At 32.5% G+C, this 27,978-nt stretch overlaps 1 protein-coding gene across 6 annotated transcripts in view; it reads left to right on the top strand.

The window, feature by feature from the left end:
- Positions 1-27,978, top strand: part of LOC124354628 (epidermal growth factor receptor substrate 15-like 1) — a 78,854-nt gene that overhangs the window by 9,966 nt on the left and 40,910 nt on the right. For 3 of the 6 annotated variants that reach the window (XM_046805238.1, XM_046805240.1, XM_046805243.1), the window contains exons 4-14: positions 1,659-1,802; positions 4,036-4,185; positions 6,331-6,441; positions 11,445-11,615; positions 13,349-13,524; positions 14,722-14,881; positions 20,413-20,568; positions 20,822-20,911; positions 24,024-24,086; positions 25,701-25,898; positions 26,751-26,921. In XM_046805238.1, the coding sequence (XP_046661194.1) occupies positions 1,659-1,802; positions 4,036-4,185; positions 6,331-6,441; positions 11,445-11,615; positions 13,349-13,524; positions 14,722-14,881; positions 20,413-20,568; positions 20,822-20,911; positions 24,024-24,086; positions 25,701-25,898; positions 26,751-26,921 (1,590 nt within the window). Of the gene's footprint in view, positions 1-1,488; positions 1,510-1,658; positions 1,803-4,035; positions 4,186-6,330; positions 6,442-11,444; positions 11,616-13,348; positions 13,525-14,721; positions 14,882-20,412; positions 20,569-20,821; positions 20,912-24,023; positions 24,087-25,700; positions 25,899-26,750; positions 26,922-27,978 lie in introns of those variants that run through there. The other 3 variants (XM_046805242.1, XM_046805241.1, XM_046805239.1) reach the window with 3 other exon arrangements.

Raw genomic sequence — 27,978 nt, 5'->3', positions numbered from 1 at the left:
AGCTGGAATCGATCATGATGAAGAAGATAATAAATATCAGTGCTTCTGACCACGACACTAATTATGTTACAAATGACAATGAGGAAGGAAATTGGATTTGCAATGTAAAACCATAAGCTGTAAGGCAACCTGCCTCATATTCCGTAATATATCTGGTAGTCTGCAAAAAAGATTGCACAAGTTCCATTGGAGTAAGAAAACACTAACAGAGCAAATGTGAAAAGAACGAAAATTCAATACTTAGTGTATCCAAGGAATAGAGGCATAAAAACAAGTGCTTCCTTTGCAAAATGTAGTAAAACAATGTGGTTATAGCACACAAAAACTGTTTTTGAGGAGTGTTTTAAACCTGAAGCTGAATCAGAATATGGACTAATTATATAAATTTTCTGAATAAGTAATTCAATAATTTCCCCCTGTAATTCTGCATACTTTTTATATTTGATATTTTGCTTCTAATTATAAGCAGTAAATTTAGTAAATTATAGAAATGTATACAAAAAATAAATGTGTTTTGTATGTTTTTAACCAACAAAGGCATACTTTAAGTTTCCAAAAGCCAAGTAATTTTCTGATTGATCTATTTTTAGAACAGTAGCTGCATGATTTTTTGGGGGAGTGGTCTGAAGCTTACTAATGAATGCTAAGTGTGCATAAGTAATTGTAACTTAAGAAAATTATTTGTAATAAATTGACTTGGATTCTAACAAAAACTACTGCTGTAGAAAAAGAATTATAGTTGTACTTGTGTTGGATTTTGAACCCTGATCTTCAGTCCCACAAAACTTTGGAGGCAGTTTTAGCCCTTAGGCTAAAAATTTGAGTATTCTCTCATCATTTTAGCACTTCTGAGGTGTGAGATTTATTGTTACATTGACAGATGCAGTGAACAGTATGATAGATATGAGAATTGTGAGTGGTCTCAGTTGTTTATTAGCTTGGAGCAGGCAATTGAGAATCCAGATAGGGAGAAACACAGTTTTCGTTATCAGTGTGATAAGGCTGGAGATAAACAGCATCAGTTATCTGTTATGTGACTACAGGAAGGACACTGCCCCACAAGTGTAACTGTGACTAAATTGTACCTTGGTTTATACAATTTAACAACTTTAAATTTATTGAAGCTTTTAACAAACAAGATTTTTATACTTCATAATTTTTGTTATTTTACAGCACAGAAATAATTAATAATTTTTCCGTTAGTTAGAAATGAATTAAATTAAATCAGTATTTTGCAGCATCTTGAAATAAAAAAAATCTCAATTAATAATATTACACCGTTAGTAACATAATTGTTATTTTATTGTTCATTCATTCTTTATTATATGGACACAGTTTAATTTTTCATAGGCAATTGTAACAAACCACTTACAATGTTCTAGTTTGTGAACTTCCATGACTGCCATTTCATTTTAATCTCATTTGGACCGGTTCCAATGAAGCCACTATTTTTAGAGCATTGGATGTTTTCTGTTGCTGATCCATTTGCTTTCACTCAACATTTAAAAAGTAAATAAGTAGAATAGATTTAAAAATCATTTGTTTTTAAAGGAAAGAAAATACTATAACAAAGATACATGTGCATAATATTTATTCCATTTATAAATATGTGATGTTATTTTTTCTAAATTTGTTTAATCTGAAAAATATTTTTTCAGATCTGGGATTTATCTGATCCAAATGGTAAAGGATACCTCAACAAGTCTGGGTTCTTTGTGGCGTTGAAGCTGGTGTCACTGGCGCAGATGGGACGAGATACCAACATAGCCAACATTCTTATGGATGTCCCTCCTCCCAAGATGGTATGTTTCTGTGCTTTTTGTATTTTGTTTACCTCTTCATAATTAAATTAATGTATTGAAGATAATGTGGTAAAAGTTAATAAACAAAACAATAAATAATTCAAATTTGCTTACTAACTCAGTTTTAAAATACAATAATCAGGTTCATACTTACAAAATTAACATGTTGATGGTATTAAAAGAAATCCAAAAATAGGAACAAACATAACATTAGAGATCAGTACAATGGAGATTGTAATACTCGCTCCATTGATTGTCTTCTCAATAACTTTTCGCAAACTATAAAAAAACCTCCCTTAGCAGTAGACTCTTTTTTAGACCTAGGAGTGTCAGTCAGAAGTCAGCAGGCTGATTTTTGCCTTTGTGCATAGGTTCACTAAATTGTTTATAAATGACACATAATATTGATAAACCCTAGAGTGCTATATATTTTTGCAATCTGTTTAGTCCATAGGTTATGAAACTGACACAAACAAATCTATTTATCATATATATATTTAATAGTCACATTTCAAATAAAAGAAAAAATCCTGCTTTTAAAATGTCAAATCAATAAACATATCAATCAATAAAACCAAAAACAATAATAAAAAAATATTATAATCAAGTAAAAGATGTACAAAACTTTTGAACTATATTTGTTTCTATAGGGAAGCATTTTGTTTTGTATAGTTCAGCCACATTTTTTTTGAAATGGACATAATAGATTTTTTACCACAATAATAACAGTTATTGAAAAACTTCTAAATTACCACAAATGTCACTTTTATTTTAAACCCGTGTAGAAATCTTAACTTAAGTATATTGCTTATACATTTTTATGTAGAAATACACAGGAAAACAAGTTAATATGATTTGTTTTTAATTGTTACTAATTGTAAAACCTAAATAAAATTGGGATGGAAGCATGAGTTGCTTTTACTTCACAAATTGCAGAAAAAGTATTAAAGGTAGTAATTAACTGATTATTAGAATCATCAAAATAAACTATATTATAATTTCAAGATATCGATACATTTTGTATCAAATTTTATTAAGAACAAAAATATACATATTATAAGAAAATTATATATGGCTATTTTATTACTATATCAACATGTGCAGCAAACAATGAATATCTTGAACTGGCTGTGCAACAACCTACAAAATATTTGTTATGGTCCAAAGAAAATTTTATGTTGAAGAGTTACTGACGTAACATCTAGAAAATTCTTCTGGAATAATGCTCATAACACTTTGTTAATGATGTAAAAGTTCTGTAGAAATGGAATAATTCATCAAAATTAACCCAAAATCTTTGTTATCAAAATTGAAGTGCTGTTGTTTATAAAACAGGATCCATTGTAATTTTTTGAATATAAATTTACTAAAAGGAAGTATTTCTTTTTCTATTGTCGAACTTGCTAGATTTTAAAATCTTAAAGATAACCCAAGTACTATAAAGAGGACTCCTCTCTGCTACCTTCAAATCCAGGCCTTGTGCAACTTTATTTTTCTACCTGAAGTTGAGTTTATTGATAATATAACAAGCCAAGCTGAACAAAAATATAATTGTACAGCAATTTAAATACAATCTTACCATGAATTATTATGTTATTTACAAAGAAAACAGAAATCACGATGGAACCCATCAAAACACTAAAATTGTATCAAAAGAAACTACATAAAGTAACTTACTTACATTAAAACATTAAACCAATATTTAACACTTTTATTATTTTGTGAGGCCTTTCGATATCAAAGATATCTTCTTCAGACACATCACAAAAGTTATCTTTGATATCGAAAGGCCTCACAAAATAATAAAAGTGTTTAATATTGGTTTAATATTTTAATGTAAGTAAGTTATCAGTACCAATATAAGCTCCATCTACAACATTACATAAAGTAATTATAAATACTAATCAAACAATTTATAGTGTTTTAAAAACTTCCAGAAGAAAATAAACAACAGGGACAGTAAGAGTAATGGAAGAGGATAATTTTAATTTAAGAAATTAAATCACTTTATTGATAGTCACTCTGACAAAATAGGAACAGACAAATTGATTTATAGTAACAAGTTTTCACTAAAAAGCCAAGTTACCTTTAACCACTAGTTGAAAAAGAAGAAGTTGGGAGGGAAGAAGAAGGGACCTGGATTTATCACTGTGTTTAGTGTAATAATTCCATATTATGTCTAAGGGTGGTGTAACACTTTTATGATATTGCTAACAAAGTATATTTCTCACAGGCTGATGTGCCAGCGGTCATTCACAACAATGTGATTAACTCAGTGCCTGCGACTCTGAGTGACTGGGCCATCAAACCTCAGGAGAGAGCCAAGTATGACCAGCTGTTCGACTCTCTACAACCTCTCAATGGTGTTATACCAGGGAATAAGGTTTGTTTGTTTCTTTACTTAGTTTTCCACTTGTATATAAAAACGTAACTAATTATTCAAAATGGAACATGTATTGTTTATATGCATTAAACTCATTCGGTTGTATAATAATTGCCTCATTATTGACACGAATATTTTTTATGTAAAAAAAAAATTTCTTATGAAGTTAGTTGTCAGGTACATTTTTTTGTACTAAATCAGCTTATTACATTTTCCCTTCTTCTTCTACGGTTTCAATTTCGGCATTATTACAATGCATAGTTGAAAACCTGTGTAGTCTTTATTTTCAGTCAACCAACGACTTGTAGCGTCTGCTGCAGTTTGGGCAAATATTTCTTTCGAAGTTTTTTGTTTAGGAATAAGTACACGTTTAAGTTATTATAATTATTTAGTTTTCAACAAATAAATGTTTAAAATGAGTTTTCATTTTCAACTAAAATGACGTGAAAGAGCCAAAACGGTAGTGATGCAAATGTTTTGCATGATGAAGACCTTGAGGATGCACTGTTTGATTTTGATAGTGATATGGGGATATTGATTGATTTGCTATTTCTGAGGATGAAAGTGTAGTAAGTGATTGCGATTTAGATGACAACAAAGTTGAACAATAACCTTCAGCACCAGGTAGGGTTAGGCCTAGGCCTAGTTCCATGCAAACCTGGACTCCATCCTAACTCGTGTTTTGACAAGTATCATACTACAAAAAACTATTAAGAGAAGGCCTAAGCCTTAGCATAACTGGGGAATGATGTGTAAATTTTGTAAATTAGTCCAAACAGTAAATGTTCTTCTGTTTCATTTTAAATTTTATGTACAGTTCAAAAATCCATTGTTATAGTAACAACTTGTGTATTTTTTTTACTCTCATACTGATATAATATTCAGTTTTGAAGTGAAAAAGAACCCAAATATTTTATGTAGGCCTACTTATGTTTCAAGTTGCCTACTTTGTTCAAAAGAGCACACCAACTAATGCACTTCTACAGTTTTATCAATATAATTAGTTCTACGTACTTTCTAATGCTACAATGGGTTATTTTAATGAATGCAATACGTTGTATATATATATATATATATATAGTAAAATATACATTTTTATTTTCAAATTATATGTTTCTTAAGTAATGAAATTAATTTTGTAGGAATTTATAATATGAATAATACTTATTATGGGTACTTCCTTGCAGTTTTGACTCAAAAAGAAATAAAGTAAAGTATATAGTAACATAATAAAGTAAGTAGGTAAAAAACATGAACATAAAAATAAAAAAATAATGAATACAATTTTAAATTGCATTACTTAACTTTTTACGATAATGGTACAAGGTTCTTTCTTGATAAAAACAAGAACTTATTGATTTATAGTGATGATGTTTATAAAGAATATTGATATATAGGCATATTCACTTGAGATTTATTAGACCTGATGAGTCAACCCAGTGGGGAATAAATAGACTCCAAAAGGTTAAACATCTCAGCTTGGTGTGCCATTTCAATTTTGTGGACATAAAAAATTCACAGTTTTGTGGTATATGGACCTAGAGAAAAAGTAAAAAGTGTTCTGGAATGCTAATAGCATTTCCTGAACTTTTAAAAATAAACAATGTTTTTTGTCCTAAATGGTTTTTAAGATATTGATTACTTCATGTAAATCCTAAAAGAAATAAATTATTAATAAATATTTATGTTGTTACAAGACCTACCTACTTCTTCCGACTGACCTGGAGGGACTATTTGTTCTATGTACACTCATGTGAAGGAAAGTGTTATCTGTAATTTGTTTTCTTTGCAAATATTTCTTTGTATATAGGTTTTTAACTGAAGCCAAAGAAAGTAACTCGAGATCTAATGCTCTAGTTTGCAAAAGTGTACCTTTATGAAAAGACTACTTTTTTTTACCCATGATATCCATTGGAACTGAATTTTGTTATTTTGCCTCAAATCAATTTGGGGGAAAGAAGGACAAAATAAGGAAAGGTTGAGGTCTACTCTGCAAATACATTTGGTTTTAATTATTTATCATGAGCACTATTTAAGTACTGTATTATTTGTAATGTAGAGTGAATAGTAAACGTATCACTCTTGCCAAATTATTTCTGCTCAGATTGTAAAACTTTCCCACTATTATGCTGTGTTCTGTTCCAGGTGAAAGGTCTCTTGATAGATTCCAAATTACCAATTGATACGTTAGGAAAAATTTGGGATCTCGCTGACATGGACAAAGATGGAAGCCTGGATAGGCATGAGTTTGTTGTGGTAAGTTTATATTATGTTTATGAGTATAATTTTAAAATATTGTAACTGAACAAGGGTCATCGGGAAGTAAATCATTTATTAAATACATTTTGATAGTAAATTTATATGTATACATGCAACAAAATCCTCGGTTGAGAGATATCACACTTGACCGAAATTAAGGTTTATCATTATCATACAATAATCTATCCAATGTGATTGTGGAGTAGAGAGATACAGGTATGTGGATTATTTTTAAAAAAGTAAAAAATATCTTTTAGAATAAAGTGTGAGGGATGTCCAAAAAAGTGTCCTTATTTTGTTCCTGCAATATAAGTCAATAAAAAATATTACTTTACTTCTGAGTGATTTAGTATGGGTGTATTGGTATCGGTAATGTCTGTTTTGTAGGTTTGAACTGACCCACTGTCTTGTGCAAGCCGATAGCAATGGATACACATAACATAGCAATGGTGGAAAGAGTTAATTCAATGTGAATGTTGAGTTAAGCTCTATTTTACCTTCCGCTCGGTTCAGCATCTGAAATCTAACACTATTACAAACTTGACTCCTGGAATCAGAAATCCAAGTACGGAGAAATTAAGAGATCTAAAAAAGTCAATGATGAAGATATTTAAAACAAACTCTTTGCATTGTTTTGACACCTTGAATACAAAGAACTCTGTTTTGTTTACTCAGCAGCCACTCAGTGTAATTTAAATATAGAGGTGTTCTCATTGTCTTAGCAGGTGTACAGTTAAGTGCACTACAATATTTTATACACAATCTCAAAACATGGCAGAGCAACATGGTCTAAAAGGAACTATGTGCGTCCCTTTCTTTTTTTTAACCCTTAAATCTAAGGGGTTCTGCCAAAACCAATAAATTAGATTTGTGAGCTCCTGTTCTATGATTTCCTTTGAACTAAATAGATAAGATCCTAGGAATCATTTCCTGATTTAAAAAATAGTAGGACTGTTTGTCTGTATGGGTTTCGTTAATTCTGCCTCCTGAAGACTCTTGAGTCCTGAGACCTTTCTCTAAGTCCTGGATTTGATCCTTATGTGCCAGACATTTACTGTAGAGGTTTACTGTAGGAGAAGACTACTCCACAGCTCATCTGTATCCTACCAAAAGGCTTTAACAGTCTATGGCTAGGACTTCTGCCGTTTAATTTCCAGAAATGTCTATGATCTGGCACCCAGCCAAGACAACAACTTTGAAGAATAAGAAAGTCTTTTACAGTTCCATTAGTGCATTATTGTATTCTTATATTACCTTGAGTCAAAGGAGAAGGCGTCAACCACCTTTAAAACTGCCCGATTGCCTAATAGTATTAGATATTCTGCACCTGTAGGTCTCCTCTGTGTGAGCTGTTTGGCACATGTTTCAATTTCCATGACATCTGCTAGGAAGTCCGTGGCATATTTTCCAGCCCGGGGCATTGCCAGTCTGGCTCCTAACTCATATATACCAAACCATGCTCTGGAGTCTAAGTATGATCCATCAGTGTAAAATTTCAGTAAACACCTTCAGTAGGGTAGGCCTTTGTATTCCATTTATCTGTACTTTCTATGAACACGGAATATGGCTTATCAAAGAAGTAATTTCTTTACCATGCACCTCAGAAACAGTTAATATTTTGGCATCAATCAATTTTGTTTGTAGTGGGCACATTGAATTCACAGTCATATGAAAAGCTCATTAAAATAAGCTAATTTGTTTCTGCAAAGTTTCTGGATAATAAACTCCTTTTACCTTTTTCTATAAGTTGCGGTCAACATTTTCCAAACATCAATGCTTTTGAAATATCATAAACAAAAATAAATCAACAAATAAGGACGATCTAACTCATTTCTCTATCCTCTTGTGTCGCAAAGTGTGAGTTAATGGATGCCGGAGCTATCAAACCCAATTCTTGGCTATACCACTGCCCTCCCCCCCAACAGATATCGTATCAATTTTGAGAATAGGTATCAAAGTCAGGATGATAAGGAAGATGGTTAAAAAATCCAATTTCTTGTTTTCCAGTTCTTTATATATTTTGGGACTTGAACCTTAGTGCAATCATTTATTCCATGTGTCTTGTTCTAAATGATCTTAGAACTTTTTTTATTTTTTTCTGTGAATCTTAGAAGGCAGAATGTTTTGAATATTAAAAGACTGAATACTACAATGGATTTCACTCTAGTGGTGTTTTCTACTATTTTGTAAGTATTTAACTAAGCATACTTTACTTCCTGGATGTCCCTTGTAACATTTGTCTAGTCTTATCACTGTTGTAAACTAACATTCAGTGTTAAAATTGTTTGTTTTTGTAACTGCACTAAGGTATTAATATGTAATATGTCTGCATTAATATTGTATTGTATTAATGTTAAAAATTCGGGTGATCAATAATTTCGATTTAATATAATAAAAAATTGCAAGAAGTGAATAAATATAGTGAATAAATAAATAAGAATACCAAAAATAATAAAAAAATAAAAACACCAAAAAAAAACACCAATGCAACTACAACTTACCTTTGCTACAGATAAGAGCTGTGTGCAAGTTATTGTGCTGTGTTGGGGAGTGAAGTAAATTGAAAGCTTGAATCTCAGGCCATTCACTTGTTACACGCATTAAGAGTGGATTACAACCAATTGATTTTATCTGTGTCCAAGATGTTTACTGAACCTATTATGGGCTTATTATCTTAACACTGGAAAAAGTTTGTCTGCATTTAATCCAGATTACATAATGACATTTTACTGTCTGTAATCATTACTGTAGTATATGCATCACTCCTTGTAATTTCAGTTGCCTTAATTTTATTTTTTTATCCACTTAAAACATTGCAATCCAAGTCAATTTTATTTGTACACAGTGAAAAAATAATTTGATATTATGAGAACTTCTCAAATTTGTAATAGTGATTTAAACGCAACAATGTAGGTATTTATTACACAATTCTATAGTTCTAAAACTTCTTTGTTTCAAAATATGAGCATTGGTTACTTTTGTACAAGTATATTTCCAGAAATGCAAGACAAATCTAGCACAGTATTGAAACCATATATAATATACATCTTATTTTTACATTAATTGAAACAACACCTTAAAACTATATTTTTTCTAATAAAAATTACCATTTAACGTTTGTCTTAACCCTTTTTGTTTAACTTTACCGCTTAATAATATCAATTTTGGATCAATCTTATATATTCTGCATTTGTTTTGTTGAAATATTGATTATGTTCAATAAATTCTTGTGCAAAATTGTAACAGAAGTTATATAATCATGTATAATGCAGCTTTATGCATACTTTCAATTTTACTCAAGGATCACAGTTAAAACTTGTATTCCGTGATCTTATGATACACAAGCTTAGGATGTACAATGAAATAATTTAAACTAAACTAAGTTGCTTGCTTGAGATCTAGATCTACAAGGAAGTACCCAACAAAAACTGGAATTTTGTTTTAAGTATACATATGTTTATTTTTTTTACAAAACAAACTTAGTATTCAAAGTATTCTCCATTGCACTTTATACACTTATCCCATCGTTGTTTCCACTGTTCAAAATATGTTTTGTACTCCTCGTCGGTGATGGCTGTCCTGAATTGACATGTCACCATTTTTAAACCGAGAAAACCATTCATACACTTGGGTTTTCCCCATAGCGCCGTCTTTGTAGGCTGTCTTCAACATTTCAACTGTTTCAGCGGTGTTTTTGCCAAGCAGAAAACAAAATTTTACAGCTGCACGCTGTTTACTCAAACTTGCCATCGTAAAAAACGGCACGATCACAAACAGCACTAGCAAAACCTATTACTGCACGGGGACAGAACACATCAGGTCAACACAACAGGCGGCACTGAGCTGGCAAAGACCAGCGCTACAAGAGCCAAGTGGTGAGAATTTGTACTACGCAAGCTCCGCCTAAGGCAGAGCTATTCCGGGAACTTTTGGGTACCCCCTCGTAAATAGGCCTATCTATAAAGGTGATAGTTGTTACCTTAATGTGTGTCCTTCTGTAATGGCTCCTAGTACTGTAAGAATATAAGGTGTAAGTATGCTTAAGTGGAAGCAGGGTTTAAGCCGCTGGATGACAAAATGTCTGGTTGGAAAATGCCTCCTACTCTCAGATAAAAAAGTATAGATAGCCAAGTGTGAACGTTAACCACAAACTAACTAATGGAGCTAAAATTATAATTATAGGAGTTACATTAACCTTAAGATTGTTTATGTCTAATCGTATAAATCAAATTATTTATAAATAATAACCAAGTGTTGTGTCTGTAAGAATGAAAAAAGGTTTACTACTAATAAACTGGAGTTTTGATAGCAGGCTTGTAGCATTTTTACTAAAATTATTTTATCTCAGCTTAAACCTGGGTGGGAGAACTTTATAAAAACTTGTCCGTTTCTAATCTGTCCATTGTTTTCAAAATCTTCCAACTCTGATGAAGCCATTTGAAGCTTATTAACTCTTAAATTAGGTTATCTAAATTCTAGTAACTTTTTTATTAATTCCAGCTTTGAGGCAATACGGTAGTTGTTTGACGAACAAAGCAACATTGATTGCTGACCCAATAAAATAACTTTTCAAAATGAGTCTCTCTAGGTAGGAATAAATGATTTTGTACTGAGTTTAGCTAGTCAGGCTGAAGATCAGTCCATTGATCGTGATGAACATTACCCATGTGGTGAAAGACCTGTACCTGATTACTGTACCTAATAATGTTAGTATTTTAACTTGGGGTTTTTATTCTCATATATATAAACATGTCTTACTTTTTAAATTTAACACATAAAAATTAACTTTTTTGACATACCTTGCTCAAAATGTCCTCCATCACACTAAACATGTAAATTTTCCTGAAATGTGAACATAACAACACAGGATTTAATTGAATTGGTTACAACGAAAATTAAAATATTATACATTTTGTATTGGAAGGAGAGGATGTTGAATTTTAATATAAAAAACAATTTGTCTTATAATATGTTTTGAGTTTCCAAAGCTTGTGTTTTAGGCAATGCATTTGGTGTACAAAGCCTTGGAGAAATATGCAATTCCGAACAGTGTTCCTCCAGAACTTCTGCCCCCAGGGAAGAGGAAAGACCCTCTCCCTCCAGCCCCTGTCCGTGCTGCCCCGGCCCCCATCATTCCAATAGCTCCTGTTATTAAACCTGAGCCAGTTAAGGTATAGCAGCAGTCTATTTTTTTTTATCTGAAAATAAATATGTTTATTTTCATTATTAGAAAATCAATATTGGGAATACTCAAATCCTCTGTTTAACTTGATTTTTCCATTTATTATTGTTGTAGTTGGGGATAATTTTGAGATAAATTCATTAAGCATCAGTGCTGAATTAACAAGGGGTAAAGGAAATTATTGACATAATATAAATATAAATTAAGTTTATCTATAGTACCAGATGTACAAGAATAAAAAGATGTCTTAATATAAATATGTAATGTGTATTTTTGTGTAAATCTTATTTTTTGGTTCAACTCAGAACTAACTATGTTGTTAGTTCAAACTAATCATGTTTTCTGGTATATTATTATTTTACATGATTTTGAAATATAAATTACAATGAAAAGATATAAAATAATTTTTACAAGATGTAAATTTTATTTCAAAAGTGTGATGCTCCCTGCCAGAATACTATGTAATTGTGTTTATTACCTAATATTATATTTTGTGTGTACTTGTTTTATGTGGGTTTTATGTTGTTCTTTTATAACTAATGTTTGATGATGAAAACTTGTGTTGATAACATATAAATGTTGCATGTTGTTTTAACACTGTAGAAAATTTTATTAAATGTATTCTAACTTAATAAGTAACTATTTTTAAGATGACAGAATATCTTAAATGTTTTATAATAAATATATGAACACAATGAAATTTAAACACTAGTAATCATACAACTAGTCAAAATCAATTATTAAATTATTAATGATTGTTTATTTTATTTTATTGTAAACAAATTTTGTATTTAATAATGTAAAGTAGTATAGCTCAGTTCATAGTTTCTAAATTATTACAAGCAGAGATCTGTGTTGTACCAAAAATCTTGATTCAGTATGATATTAAAAAGAAAAAAAAAATTAATTCAGGACAATAATTTTGTTTTATGAGGTTAGTTTGACATAATAAAAAAATTATAACTCAGACAAAGAAACCTGTTATAAGTTTCTATTTAAACCTTGTTTCAGACATTACAGGTATTAAGTTTAAATGACTGTCAACACAACATCTCATTTGAAGGCAATACAGGTTTTTATATTGTCCATCTAATATCATTACGCTATCACAGAGCAACTTCAAAAGATTCTCAAATAATCCTAGTATAGGAGTAAACCAGAAATGCTATTGACTTCTTTTTAAAACAGTGCGAGCAAAAACATGTCATTTGACTTGCATCCTGTTTCTTGTTAAAACTAAAATATTTACCAAGACACTTTTGGGCCAATATACTCATATTACCATGTAACTGCCAAAATTGTAATTAATTAATTAATAGTCATTAGATTTAAATTAAATTATAATAGGAACACTATATATTAAACTGACTGATCATACTCCTTTTCTCACTTAGCAAGCAACGGATTACTAATCTCCTTGTCTATCTGGAGATAAATGGTATTCAATACTTTGTTCAGTATTTAGTGAGCAATGAGATGTTAATTTCGCTATCCATCCATCTTCAGGTGATCAATAAAATACATGAAGAGATTGATTTCTATTAATATTTACTTGTTTTGTAACAAGCTAAACCATACCATACTCAAATTTTCTGTACTACAGGTGTTTAATCACAATATAATTTTTATCTAAACATTATGCTGCAAAGATCTATTCAAGAATATAATTTTGACATAAATGTAATGTTGATAAAACTAATGTGAAGTTTATTTGGTATATAGCCGCCTGTGCCACCACTGCCACAAACGCCGTGGGTTGTGACAGCCGAGGAGAGAGCTAGGTATGATGTGCTGTTCCACCAGACAGATGTGGACAAGGATGGCTTTGTGTCCGGACATGAGATCAGAGATGTATTCCTGCAGTCCGGAGTACCTCAGGGAGTTTTGGCACAAATATGGTAGGGGCTGGTTATTTTATTTGTTAGAATCAAGAGCTTGTAATTGAACACCTGTTGAGACTGCTAACGTACACAGGTTAAGTTTTATTTTATTCACGTCTAAATGGCCAAGGTTTGGTATTATTCAGCAATTGTATATATTTAATGAATAAAGGCCCACTTCACTAGGATTGTATAAGCTCACTTAACCCTCTGGCTGGCAACATCGTAAATTACGACTCATTTTTTCCCGCCGTGAACTGGCAGAGTCGTAATATACGACTCATTAAACATCGTCTACTAATTACGTCATAGTTCCGATAATTACCGCTCGAATCGCATAAAAGTTATATCACTTTAATCACAAGATCCCAAGCCTTCTAATGATGTATTCACTTTTACACATATATGAATATTTGTTATTTTACTGGCCGCTAAAAGCTCCCGACTACTTCTGCGTGACGCAACTCGGCAACTGTTAGTGCTTGTATATAGTTTTGTTTTTTTCAATTGTAATTTCATTTGTAAATAAAAGTGTTTATAACTATGTATTTTCTTTTTGTGCATAATTAAGTGAACATTATGCATATTTTAGATTTTTAAATAAAATTAATTTTGAGTTTTTTTTAATGGCTTAATATAAAAAAGTGTTTTTTGAAAAAAAAGTTTTGATTTCTGACCATCAAACATCCACCATTATTTAGGCAAGTCAAATTATAATTATGTTTATATTGTACAACATATTCTGCAGAGTAATTTGATGTATAAAGATTTTTTGTTTTCTCCAATAATTAATTGTACAGGATAAAAAATTAAAAACTCTGCACGAAGCTTCAAAACAGGGTGCCAGTCAAGGCTCAAATGCGCGCCAGCCGGAGAGTTAACAAAATTTAATTGCATCCACCCTTATGAACTAAGGAAAGATTGTATGCGAGTAAATTAATCAAATATAATTTCTTTATTCAATAATATTATATTTTTTGTCTGAAAGCAAGTGTAATTTTTTTGCCCTTATTTTTTTAACGTACCAGATATTATAATTCTATTGCAACTGATAATAAAGAAACATAGATATTACTATGAATAATTTTTTCAATACTTTCACATGCATCATTAACACTGAATAAGAGTGGATTGAGAGTGTAATTTTACTTGATAAGAATTTAGTTTATCAAGATAGTAAAAAAATATGAATAACACTTATTGTGATGGTTACAGGGGCCTATGTGACATGAAGCAGACAGGAAAGCTGAATGGAGAGCAGTTTGCACTGGCCATGTGGCTGATCAACCAGAAGCTAAAGGGGAAAGAGCCCCCACCTGCCCTCACCCCCGAGATGATACCACCCAGCGTTCGGAGTAAGGGCCCCGAGACAGTGGTGAGTACAAACGAGGTGATACATGTGCTTGGATTCTAAAGTAGTTGTGTGTGCATCAAACGATTGTGAGAATGTGTGAGAACATCAGAACAGTGTTATTTATTTTACCTTAGCCACAAAACGTTTCTCTTCTGGCATCAAACAAAAAAGTGTACTTGAAACTGACAAATGGCAATTTTTAATCAATAAATGAAACTAAACATTTTCACCATTTTGAGCCGCACTGGTACTAAGTAACTCAAAAGACGACATGTATTCTGACAACTATTCTAAATCTAACTCTTGATTACTGCAATCCACCAAAGAATGCATACCTGGTAAGATAATCTCAGGAGAGGATCTGCTGTCGGCTCACTGAGTTCTGTCTAAGGGTGGTGGATTACCTGAAAGATGAAGTTTTTTATTTTCCTGAGGCATCAAATTTTGTTAGGAGTTGACATAGAATCCCAAGAAGGAAGAATCCTCCCTGATGAAAGAGACCACAGTCCTCAAAACAGTAATACTGCAAGTAACTTACATGTGTCTTATCAAGGCTGGTCATGAAAAAATCATTACCTTATTATCTATTTACAAAGGCTTAAAAATTTATGGATAATATTTATGGCTTGAATTTAATGTTAAATTAACACAGCAGGAAGGAATAGTAAATACTCTCCTTCAAAAATTGCCAATGGCTCTAACTTCTATTTAAAACAAAAAAGACCTAGCTCAGTATTAAATTACAAGCCCATACATTGCATAATTTTACAACAAGGAGGACTGATCAATAAAACGTGTTACAGATGTACAATGCATGGTTGTTTTAAATGTCAGCTTGTTTAAATAACATAATTGATAGGTAATTAAAGCTATAAACACTTGGTGTTAGTGTCAACATTAAAAAAATTAACACACACGCACTGTATATTATCTACCAGGTAGAGAGCCAAATCCAATCCTCTAAACGAACAAGGCTTCACTATTGGTTTTATGGAATTCCTCCATTTTTCCTGAAAACAACCGACTGGGGAAAATGCAAAATATGTTTTTCACCACAGGGTTTTTCTTCAGTCTTTGTCCAGTTAATCTTCCAAAAGTTTCATCAACCCATCCCAGTATGGAAATGGTTCAACAAAGACCAGTCTTAATGAGGTAGAACCATTTCATCAACCATACTTCAATGGTAAAGTAGGATTACACACTAAGATTTTGTTTTGTCCCTGAAACATATCCAACTTGCTTGATGCCCAGGTGGGATTGAACTAGAAGGTTTGGGCAGCTGAAATTTGTGATGATTTGCCAAAAATTCGCCGTTGCTAAATCGTACGGGCCTCTGGCGACAAAAATTCGTTTCATGCCAGCTGGGGGGTTAATAGTGCTTCCTCATATCTTATTTGTGGAGGAGCTTTATTACACACTATAGGAAGCTTTAGTAATGAACATCACTTTCTTTCACCATGGGCATTATTTAACCACAAAGGAGCACAGTACTTATTAGTAGAGTATACATGAACAAGACAAATTTGTGCAAAGGTTTTGCTTACTGGTTTATCCTAGTTCTAACTTAAGCTGTGGTTTTTGGTGTGTAGTTTTTAAAAGTGACAGATCAATCTAGAGTTATTCTAACTGGATTTATCTGTAAAGTTTTCAGTCTTATGAATGAATAACAAGACACCAATAATTCACTGTAAAAAATGCCCTGCATGCAAAGAATATTCATCAAATCTTTTTGTAAGGTCTAGGATGTAAGGTTTTATGTATGAGATACGTAAAGTCCCTGTTGGTTTTTCATTAACATCAGTGACCTGGTATATGATAGGAGATATTTTCTTCTGGGTGATGTACAGATCAGAGTATTTAGGTGCCAGCTTGATACTTAGACTGCTGACCATCTTTTTTGGAAAGTAAGGAAATTTTCCAAAAACTACCTCCTAAAAATAAAAAAATAAATAGCCACAGCAAGATAAGTGATTTCCTCCAATATATTCTTTTTACATCCAAAAAGTTAGCTTTGGAGATAATACTGAATGAGCTAAAGCCAGATTTAATAATAGTGATCATAAATAAAAACAAAACTATTGAAATCAAATTTGTTAAAATTGATGATTGTTGTGTTAAGGTAGCATAAATTATTTGGAAGGTTAATACATTATTGATTAATTGAGTTTCTTGAAAGTAACAATCTACAGGGTGCGGCAGCATAACTTCCTTTTTTAAAATACGAGCCATTTAGTTAGTTGATGTCATAGCGGAGCGCTAGTGGTCTCATTCAAGAGGGGGTACTGTAAAGTTTTGTCCCGACACGGTTCAGTCGCCATCCTGCGTTGGAATAGTGAGGAGCGTGCCTTTGCCGTTGAGGCCTACTTTTCAAGTGGATGTTCGGTTATTGCAACACAGCGTGCATTTCGGAATCGCTTTAATTTAGCCCCGTTGGCTCCCGTCCCAGACCGCAAATCAATTGTTACATGGGTCACTACATTCAGACAAACTGCAAGTGCGACAAAACGAAGAACTGGAGTCCCTCGGCCCGTTAGATCACCTGAGAACATCGATGAAGCAGTGAGAGCGTCAATGTTGCGATCACCACGACGTTCTGCGCGCAAACACGCATCTGCCCTTGGACTATCCGATCGTTCTGTGAGAAAAATTCTTCGTGATGATCTTCATTTTCATCCCTATAAGATGGCGATAGTGCAGGAACTTTCAGAACGTGACTTCAATTCTCGGATGAACGCGTGTGAGCTTCTTCTTGATGTCGTTCCAGAGGGTGGTATTGTTTTTTTTAGCGATGAAGCCCATTTTCATTTGTGTGGGTCGGTTAACAAACAAAACATGCGCTACTGGGCTGACATCAACCCTCGAGAATTGCATCAAAGGCCTTTGCATTCACCGAAAGTCACAGTGTGGTGTGCAATTTCCTCCACTGGAATTATTGGTCCCTGGTTTTTTGAGGAAAATGAGGTTACAGTGACAGTGACTTCAGACCGGTATGTAAACATGGTACAGAATTTTTTTCTCCCACGGCTAGAAGATTTGGATTTGGGGGACACTTGGTTCCAACAAGATGGTGCAACAGCACACACTTCGAGAGCATCGATGGCTGTTTTGAGGGAAAACTTTCCAGAGCGCCTTATCTCAATTAGAGGCGATTTGAATGGCCGGCACGGCACGCTCTCCCGATCTGTCACCTTGTGATTTTTTTCAATGGGGTTTTTTGAAATCCCGTGTTTAAGTGAACCGTCCAAGAACCCTACAAGATTTGAAGACCAGCATCCGAGAAGAAATTACCAACATAACACCTGCTACGCTAACAACAGTCATGACAAACACCAGAAATCGGCTTACGCAATGTATGGAGAATGGGGGACGTCACCTAACAGATTTGATCTTCAAAACAATTTAAATAAAAACTTTAGACATGTACCTACATTATAAAAACTAAATAAATATTTTCTGATGCATACAATAGTTTTTATTGAGTTTTGAAAAAAGGAAGTTATGCTGCCGCACCCTGTATTTGACAGTGAACAACATGGACTTAGAGCTGGGTGATCGGTTGTTTCTTTGGTATCTGAAAGTGCTTTTCATCATACACGTTACATAAATACAATAAAACAATATTTAATTTTAAACCAATTGCTCAAGATGAGATTATAAAAATTATATTTTCTCTAAATCCAATAGAATTAGCTGGTTGGGATGACATTTCTCCCTTTTTATTAGAAAAGTGTGTCAACGCTTTATCGAAACCTCTTACAAACTTATCTCTTGAAGAAGGATATTTTCCAGACAGATTAAAATGCTTAAAACCTATTATATTAAATATTAAAACCTATATCCTGCGTCAGTACGGCTTCAGGAAGGGACAGTCAACGATCGACGCAATTGGAGAGGTGCAGCAAGCGATGAACAGAGTCGAGAGCTGTAACCGTTTCTCTCGCAGAGTAGTGCTTCTAGTTATGCTTGATGTCAAGAACGCCTTTAATTCGGCGAGATGGATTGATATTCTGGACGCGTTGCATAACACCTTTCGCATCCCGGCATATCTGCAAAGGCTGATAGAAGACTACCTCTGATGCAGAACTTTCATTTACGAGATGAAAGACGGACCACGCACAGTGGATGTCACTTCTGGTGCCGCACAAGGTTCCATCTTAGGCCCGGATCTCAGGAACATCGCTTACGACAGCCTCCTTAGGTCCGAGATGCCGGAGGAAACGGTTTTAGTTGGGTACGCTGATGACGTCGCAGCCCTAATTGCTGCACGCAACGTGGAAATGGCCCAGCTTAAACTGAACCAGGTCATGCAAGTCGTTAACAGATGGATGGAAAATCACGGCCTGTCGGATGTGTTCCGCCTACCGTACAATGTCTGATCCTGCCGTCCTGGTTATTGCTGGAGTCATCCCCATCAAGCTTTTGGCAGGGGAGAGGAAGGCAATTTATCAGCGACAAGGCGAAATCGGCAAGGACACTGCAAGGACTGAGGAGCACTCTCGTACGTACCAGCAATGGCAAAACAGCTGGCAACAAGACGCCCGTGGGCGTTGGACTGCCAGACTTATCAAACTTCCGGTCGTACCTACACCTAATGGGCAAGGCCGTTTCGCCGGATTGTATTTATTGCTCAGGCGTTACCGACGACGCGGAACACACTTTCTTCCTCTGCCCGCATTGGGAAAGGCCCCGCCTTGAAGTGACTCAAACTTTCGGTATGATTTCGGTGGACACGCTCTGTGACCGGATGTCGGAGGGCGAGGACTACTGGTGCTGCTGGTCCAGCTTTGCACAGGGTATACTCCGCACCAAAAAGAGTGATCTGGACCGGAACGCGGGACAGATCCAAGATCCGAACGTATGGCTAGATCTGAAATGCTAAGTTTTGTACGTAGCTCTCGAAAGACCACTCATCATCCAAGTAGAAAACCGAAGATTTACACAATGTTATCTTGTGTGAAAAAACTGGTCTGGTTATGAAACTGTAAATATTACATTACAGCAGGCACTACATATATGCAGGTGACAACAATATGTGAAAAATTATGAACTCATCTCCTACAAAAGATAGATGATGACAATTTCTAAACTCCCTTAGTGTTTCGTGACAAAACTGCTTTTCTTAAATGGCAAGAAACCATTACAAAGTAAGAAATTGAGGAACAGTGACGTGTTTATGTAGACCATGTGAAAAACCTCCAAGGTAAAATGTTTTTTTTGCACTATGTAAACAACTTTCATATATTCATATACTACCACTGAGACAGATAGAATGAGATGTTATATTACATGTTCTCTCTATTAATAAAAGAAATTTCATTCCAAGCTGTAAAAATAGTATTTAAAAAAATTTTAATAGTACATTCAATCTCTATGGCACAAACATATTTAAAGTTAAGTTTAATTATACCTGATCCAAATTTTAATTCCAGCCCTTTAATAGTTAAGTTTATTTTGTACTAACACAATTCATAAACAGTAATGTTAAGTTAATGTTATTGTAAAAAGTGTTGTATCAATTTCAATGGTATGAGCAGTTTTTCTGATGTTTGTAGGAAAACAACAACACAACGCCATATTCCAACCCTGAGCTAGATATGATCAGCAAAGACATTGAGGAGTTGGTACGTGAGAAGTTAACTCTAGAAAACGAAATCATACAAAAAGAAGCTGATATTAAGATAAAAAATGGAGAAGTTAAAAGTTTACAGGTAAGATTTAGAAAATTTTATTTTTGCGTTGTATTTAAGTTAATTAATAATTATTAAGATATGTAATTTTATACAAAGAACATTAACACACTCCTTTTCGCTACAATATTGAAGATTCTTTGCTGAAGTAAGCATTGTAACATAATTTTTACCATAAAAAAACGTGCAAGTTTCTGAAACTGTTTCAATTTGCCAATTCTTGACTGAAGATTATTTATTTTTGTACCTCCCTGTAACATTTTTTATGTTGTAGGGTGAACTAGATACTTTGGCTGCTACACTGAAACAGTTGGAAACACAAAAAGGAGAGGCTCAAAAAAGGCTGAACGATTTAAAAAATCAGGTAATCAACTATAATCCGGAAATGTCCTCCAATACGTGTGTAACAAAAAATGATTTATGTATATAAATGTTAGTCATAAATAATCCAATGTTAGATTTTTTATTTTATTTTCTTACCATACAATTTAGGATCTGTATTATCTTTTTTTACAAGGATTACATTTAAGGAGTATCAGTATAAACATGTGCCATTGTATATACAAAGACATATATTACAAATGTAGTATATGTATACTGAATTGAGGGTTTTATTTGCATGTTTGTGATGAAACTACTTAGCTGCTACTGGTTATGATACTATAGTTGCTAGTATATCCAGTGTCTTAACTTCCAAATGTATGTTACACATTGATTGGTCTCTTCTTCAAATCTGAATGATATTATTTATCTATAGTATTGGTTTTTTTTATGTTACACATCCATTGGGTGACACTGTTACAAACTTTTCATTGATAAAAATCTTTTATGGTAATTTCAACTTGTAACTGATCCTAATTCTATAATTTATTTCATAGAAATGTCAACAAAGAGGATTTGAAGCAACGTTCAATTTGTAATACTTCCAAATATTAACTCACAGTAAACTGTATTTTATGTATTTATTTATTGATGGATCTTTTATAGATATTTGATGGATTTGAGATTCAGTTTCAACTAATTCCATAAGCCCTGAATCTTGGAATGAAATTTTCATTTAAAATGATTTTACAATCTTTTACAAGATTAAATATAGATCTTCTACCAAATTAGATTAGAATTATTAAAGCTGAAAGTCAGGACATTTTCTAATGGATAGGAAAATTAGCAGGCTTGTCATTAAAACTTCCTTTTAGGGTCCACTAAGTAAAAAATATAAAAAAACAAAAACAAAAATATATAAAAGAACAAATATTTAGAAATTTTGTATTGAACTGCAATTTTTCTCAACACCTAGAGAAAATACTAGTTATTTGTGTTATTATGATGTTACTTTTAACTTTGTGGATTCTAGAAGTGTACAAGGTAAGTATCCTATGAAATTAGTGTTCAATCATCCAATTGCTTCCAGGAATCATTGACACCTTGTTTATGGAAAAACATGGTATCAGTTTAGAAACAATCAATTTCTAATTTTACATGGTGATTTAGGGTTGATTAAGGTTGTGAACCTGAACGTTTTTGCCAGTAAACTTGGTTTCACCATGTTCTGTTTTCAAGAAAATTGAGAATTTGTTACATGCATGTTGTCTGATACATTTCACATCTATTTAGGGATTTATGAAGGAAAACACAATCCTATATACACAAACTAAAATTTTGTGCTTATGTAGAAAGAAATCATAATAATGAAGAATGAAAGTAAAATTTAATAATTACAGGAAAAGACTCATGCCCATGCACAGGCTTGCCTATGTGGGTACTTTTTCCTATATTTTAAGAAATGTTTATGTTTTAATCATACTTTTAAAATTACTACTGTATATATTAATCTATTATGGAATTGTAATTTCTTTATTTGAAAATAAATAAGGTTTTGAACTGAAATTGAGATCAAAATTTTTCTATTTGCATTGATACAAAGCTGGCTCTTCTTACTATTGATTGTTTATCATTTACAAATATTTGTGGTTTCCCCCATTCTGTTGCTGCAGTGACAATATGTGCTCTGAGTATTTCTACACCGCTTACTGGTATCTTGTACAGTCAAGCTGTATAAGATCAGGGGATCTCAGAGGCCAGTGGGTAGTGCCATTTCTTCCAATCTATCAACTTTGTTACTGCTGTACAAGCATATTTATTGAAACATCACTTTTAAAACAGAAAAGATAGGATAATATGCAGTCAGAAGCCCTCCGAAATAATAAAAACCTTACATAACAGAAAAAGTTGGAAATGGACTGTGCTTGAGGTCGGTTCGGACACAATAAAACCATGTAAATATACAAACATGATATGTAGGATAAATTGTCTTTCTGCTAGCGTGTATCACTTAACTCTCAATTTCCTCAATAACAGTTCATTGATGAAAACATATATACTGTATTATCAGAAATGTTCTGTTTCACAACCTCTATCTATCCTAAAAGTATGCACACTTTTATCAGAACCACCCTGTTTAAATTTGTTTGTTTATTTTTGTTAGAAGTTAAATTATTTGTGTTATTCTTTGTCAATGTATGTTAATTGTGTTGGAATTTTTTAATGTATCCGAAAATATTTTTGTTATTGTATTGTTTGATGTTGTATTATGTAAAACATGACTTTTGCAACTAATTGAAAATTGTTTGACTAGTAATAGTAATAGTTGTTTGACTGTGCTTGATATTACAGCAAAATTGTCATGCTCCATTGCACAATTTGGCTAGCTCATTACTCATTAGCCGTTAGTTATCACATTAATTTGTAACCTAGTCTTGCGTTTAATAAATTAATAAAACAGCCATTTTCTTATTAGCTTTTAGTTTCAGATACCATGTTTGTGTTTTTTTAGCATTTCTATATTTTTTATAGTTTGTGTTATTGTAAGTCTGACCACAAACGCAATATGACCCAGAATAGTGTGTAATTTATGGTTATGTTCACAACTGGTTCAAAAATTTAGTGTAGTGAAAATTTGGTTTTTTTGTTTGGAAGGGGGATATGTACAATCTTTAAAATTAATTTATTGCTGAATTTCTTTTTGTAGTTCTATATTTAAACTTCCCTTGGCTAAAAACTTTCAAAATTGTTACCTTATAAATCTTTGTAAAACACCCGATTTAGTACTGATATTTAAATTGCTAAGTTTGTAATATAAGTATATTAAGGGTGTATAAACTACTTCCTACCCATCTCCTTATAACTTAAGAACTAAAGAGGAAAACAAGACTTTAGTAATGTTTTTGATCATATAGAATTTTAAGTTCCTTCTTGAAGATCTCCAAAAATCCATAATATCATGTCATGCTATTGTAAAGAACGTTGGTAATTAGAAATGTTTCAAATAAAAAATAACAGTTGTATTTTTCTCTGGGAAAAATTGTTAAACACAATTAGAATTTAAAAGAAATTTTTCCAAGTTACGAAAACTGTGTTTGTGGTCGGATGTAGCATGTGCTTTAGCATTGCTTGTGTTGACTTGTGTGCATGTTTAGACAGCCTTGGTTGAGTCTGAACTCAGTGATGTCAAGATGGAGTTGGAAGCTGAGCAAGCACAGGTACGTTTGTATGACTGTAGCAGTGGCAAGTGTTTCAAATGTGATTCAAGTTAATGTTGTTGGTTTTTAGTATTATGGGTTATAGTGATCAAAAGAAATTTTGGAACATTATTATTTTTTGGATTAAACATTAGTATGTTCTCATGACTAGTAAAACGTATTACTTACACAATAAATTTAAGTTTTCCATATTTTCAAACAGGTAATTGAGGAACCTATATGCTGTGAGCCAAGAGCCGATTTGCTTTGTATAAAGAGTTTCTCCTAATAAAGGAATAATCAGCCAAGTTAGTATTAGTGGACGTTGAGATGGAAGGATATTGCAAGGGTTAAAAATAATACCATGTATGATCAAGTTTTTATAGGTCATAATTGTATAGCTTCACATACTTATAACAAAATGACAGACACCTAAATAATAGTCATGTCAGTCAATCAATAAGATAAAGAGACTCTCGATTTTCAGCTAATGTAACTCTATCTCATTGTGATAAGATACACCAATTAAACCTTTACATAAGTATCCACTAGTTGGCTTAATTTGTATCTAGCTGAAGGAAATTGTTTTTATTTTTTTAACCCTTTTAAAGTGTCACGTCAACCCACACCAAAACTAGTGTGGCTGAAGGTAAATTCTTTTCTTAGAGGAAATTCCACTATTTCCCAAGAAAATAGGTTGTGTGTTTATACAGTGCAAATAGTCTCTAATTGCAGACAATATGATGTCAGTTTATGGGAAGAATGAGTGTAAAACCTTATCTTACAGCAAACTGACTTATTTATATTAATTTTATATAAATATAGTATATTTAGGTACCAGTATTGGTAAAATTTAAAAGTTCATTTGATTGTAGAATAAAAATGTTAAGTAAAATAAACTTTCTTCTGGAACTTGATACCTTCTTAGAATCTTATAACAAATGTTTATGGTACATTTTTCTAGCTACTGTACATCAACTATGTCCATTTAAACCATTTTATTTAGTTACTAATAATGTGAGTTTTTAGTGAAGTGTTAACAATGGTTTAAATGGATAACAACTTTGTAATTTTACAACTAATATGGGGAAATTATTGAACATTTATTGGCACCACTAACGAAGATGTCACAGTCACTTACATACATTTATATATCCTGCCGAATTTTTCAAGTGAAATAATTAAAATCGGTACATTTAAATACTGAAAGTTTTTTGTCATTGCTGTTTTGCATTGAAGTGGTGTTATTTATTTTTAATGATAGAACTAAAGCTCAGATAGATTTTTATTCTTGTAGAAGTTATTAATATGATTTTTGTTTTAGATTTTGTACTTTTTAGCTATGTAATTATTAGAAAACAATAATAAACATTTTAGATTCTTAATAATTTTGTAATCACGTGTAGGTTTTTATTTTGTTTTGAATCCTAAACGAGTCAACATGTGCTATGTTTCCATGGTTGGCTTACACCACTGTTCACGTTTTGCCATTTTTGGTTGAAAGAACTATATCCTTTACTGCTTCTCTCATTTGTATTTAATGTTTTATTGGTATATTTACTGTAGTTAGCCATTTAAAAATATGTGTACTTCGTAACCACTACAATGGTGAATTGCATGTTTAAATCGTTTTAGGTTGACAATTTAAGGAGGCAGGCGGAGGAGCAAGAGAGTAATTTAAAATCTCAAGAAGAAGAGTTGACGAACAAAAAACAAGAACTGGAGGGGCTAAGACAAGAAGAGACGAGATTAGAACAACAACAAGAGGAGTTTCGCCAAAAACTGGACACACTTAGTCAAAATCTTCAAGAATCCCAACTACAAATCAGTCAGGTACTGAGAAAAATCCTCTTTGTAACTCTTCTTATCAGATACGTAAAGGGAACCTTGCTGCCCAAAAGCCAGATGTAGTGAACTATCCTTCTAATCACAATATAGAAAATTTCTGTCTGACCTGTAACTTTTCAAATTAGTTGGGTTTAACTCTCTGTATTTAAATTTTAAAATAAATCATTTACAATGAATCATTTATCCAAAGATAAAGAAAATTTTCCTTTTTAACTTTTCAAATTAGCAATATAAAGAGAGGCTATCCTGTTCACCACTCTTGAAGTTAGACGGATGCAGTAGTTTATCCTGTTTGCAACTCTTTATCAGCTAGTAACAGAGAACAAGCCTGTATGAAACTCATAAAACCGATCAGTTACAAACATATACAATGAACATTTATCTAGAGATACAGAGGATTATCTCATTCATAGCTTTTCCAATCAGCCAGATATAGAGAACTATCAAGTAGATGTATTTTTAAAGTCATTCATGTACTAGGGGCATAAAGTTATCTTTATATGTAATTAATACTCTGGTTTTTTAATGTCAGGACTATAAAACTTAACTGATTATGTATCCGTATTCAAGGTATGTTAATTTATAACACAGCACAACATAACACACATTACATTAACATTAACTTGAACATTTAAGATAACTATTTCTGTAGGCATAATTACATACCAGTATCAGTTAATTTGACTTTTGTGTAGTAAAATTACTGTTAAAAAATTACAATTTTTAAGCAGTCATACGTGCTACAAGTATAAGCAGATTTTACTTGAAACAAAGAAATTTTAATTTTAGAATTTGTTATTTACAAGTTTTTACTAAGCTTATGATTTTAACTGTTAGGTGAAGGCCAGCATTACACAGTTAGAGGAGCATCAGAGACAGATGAAGGACGCAATAGCCTTAGCAGAGAGTGCAGCCTCTAGTGGGGATGCTTCGTCAGTGCCTGACACCTGCCTTAATCTGCAGCCTGAGTTTCGAGACCCTGCCTACTCGAGACTTGTGGCAGATCAGGTAGCTGACTCAGAAAAACTGCATACATAGGCTAACATGAAAGAGGAGAAATTGTTTTAGATAGAGAAGTCCATCTCTCACAATGTTCTTAGCTACCTACTAATCGTAAAAAAATAGAGAAAGTTAAAGAATATAAACAATAAAAGTTTACCTCAGAACTTTTATTTTATGTACTGAGAAATCCCTCTCTCTTCATCAGGTGACAACTGAAGATGCTATGTTAAGGAAAAGGTACGAAATAAAAAATGCAACATTGACTTTGCTGGATTGAGATGAAACACATGAAAGTAAGAAAGTAGATTTTCAAACCTGACATGAGTTTACTTTAACAATGATGGATAAAGTTGTAGGCTTATAAAATTTATCAAGAGAGAGAGAGCAAAAGAAATTACAATTGATGAGTCAATATCACTTAGAAACATAACAGTTTAAATTTAACTTTTGAATATTCACCTTTGTGAATATCCTTAGACAACATTAAATAAAATTAGCTAAAGTAAAATGAGTAGTCCTTCCGGCTGAGTGGGAAAAAGTAGTTAGATTTTGGAACTTCTAAATTAATAATTTATTTATCATGTGATTCACATGTACTCAATATCTCAAAAACCATTCAAGATACAACATATTGTTACTTCCACAAAGTTTAGGAAATTTTATATTCATTCCAAAACACTTTTTGTTTTTTCTCTAACTTCATGAATAACAGAATTATAAGAATTTTGAAGAAGATTTAATTTTTAAGAAGCTTGAATGTCTGCCATAATGGAATGAAATGATGCACCAGGCTGGCCAACAAGTAAAGTCAAGATATTTATAAGATTAATTCTTGTACCAATTTTCAACTTGTTTGGGCATCTTTACAAGACTATCCATTAGCCGTATTATACTCGTATAGCATAATATACATGGTGTTTCAGACTACCTATATAAAATGTCTAATGGTCAAACAGCTAATTGCAGAGATTTAGTTTAAACGGATTCCCCACCAAATCAACCATAAAGAATTTGTTTAGAATAACTTTAACTGTGTAAAAGTACAGGGTTCCATGTTCAAATC

This window comes from Homalodisca vitripennis, chromosome 2 (genome assembly GCF_021130785.1).
Source record: "Homalodisca vitripennis isolate AUS2020 chromosome 2, UT_GWSS_2.1, whole genome shotgun sequence".
Classification (NCBI taxonomy): domain Eukaryota; kingdom Metazoa; phylum Arthropoda; class Insecta; order Hemiptera; family Cicadellidae; genus Homalodisca; species Homalodisca vitripennis.
This window is presented reverse-complemented; position numbering and strand designations above follow the sequence as displayed.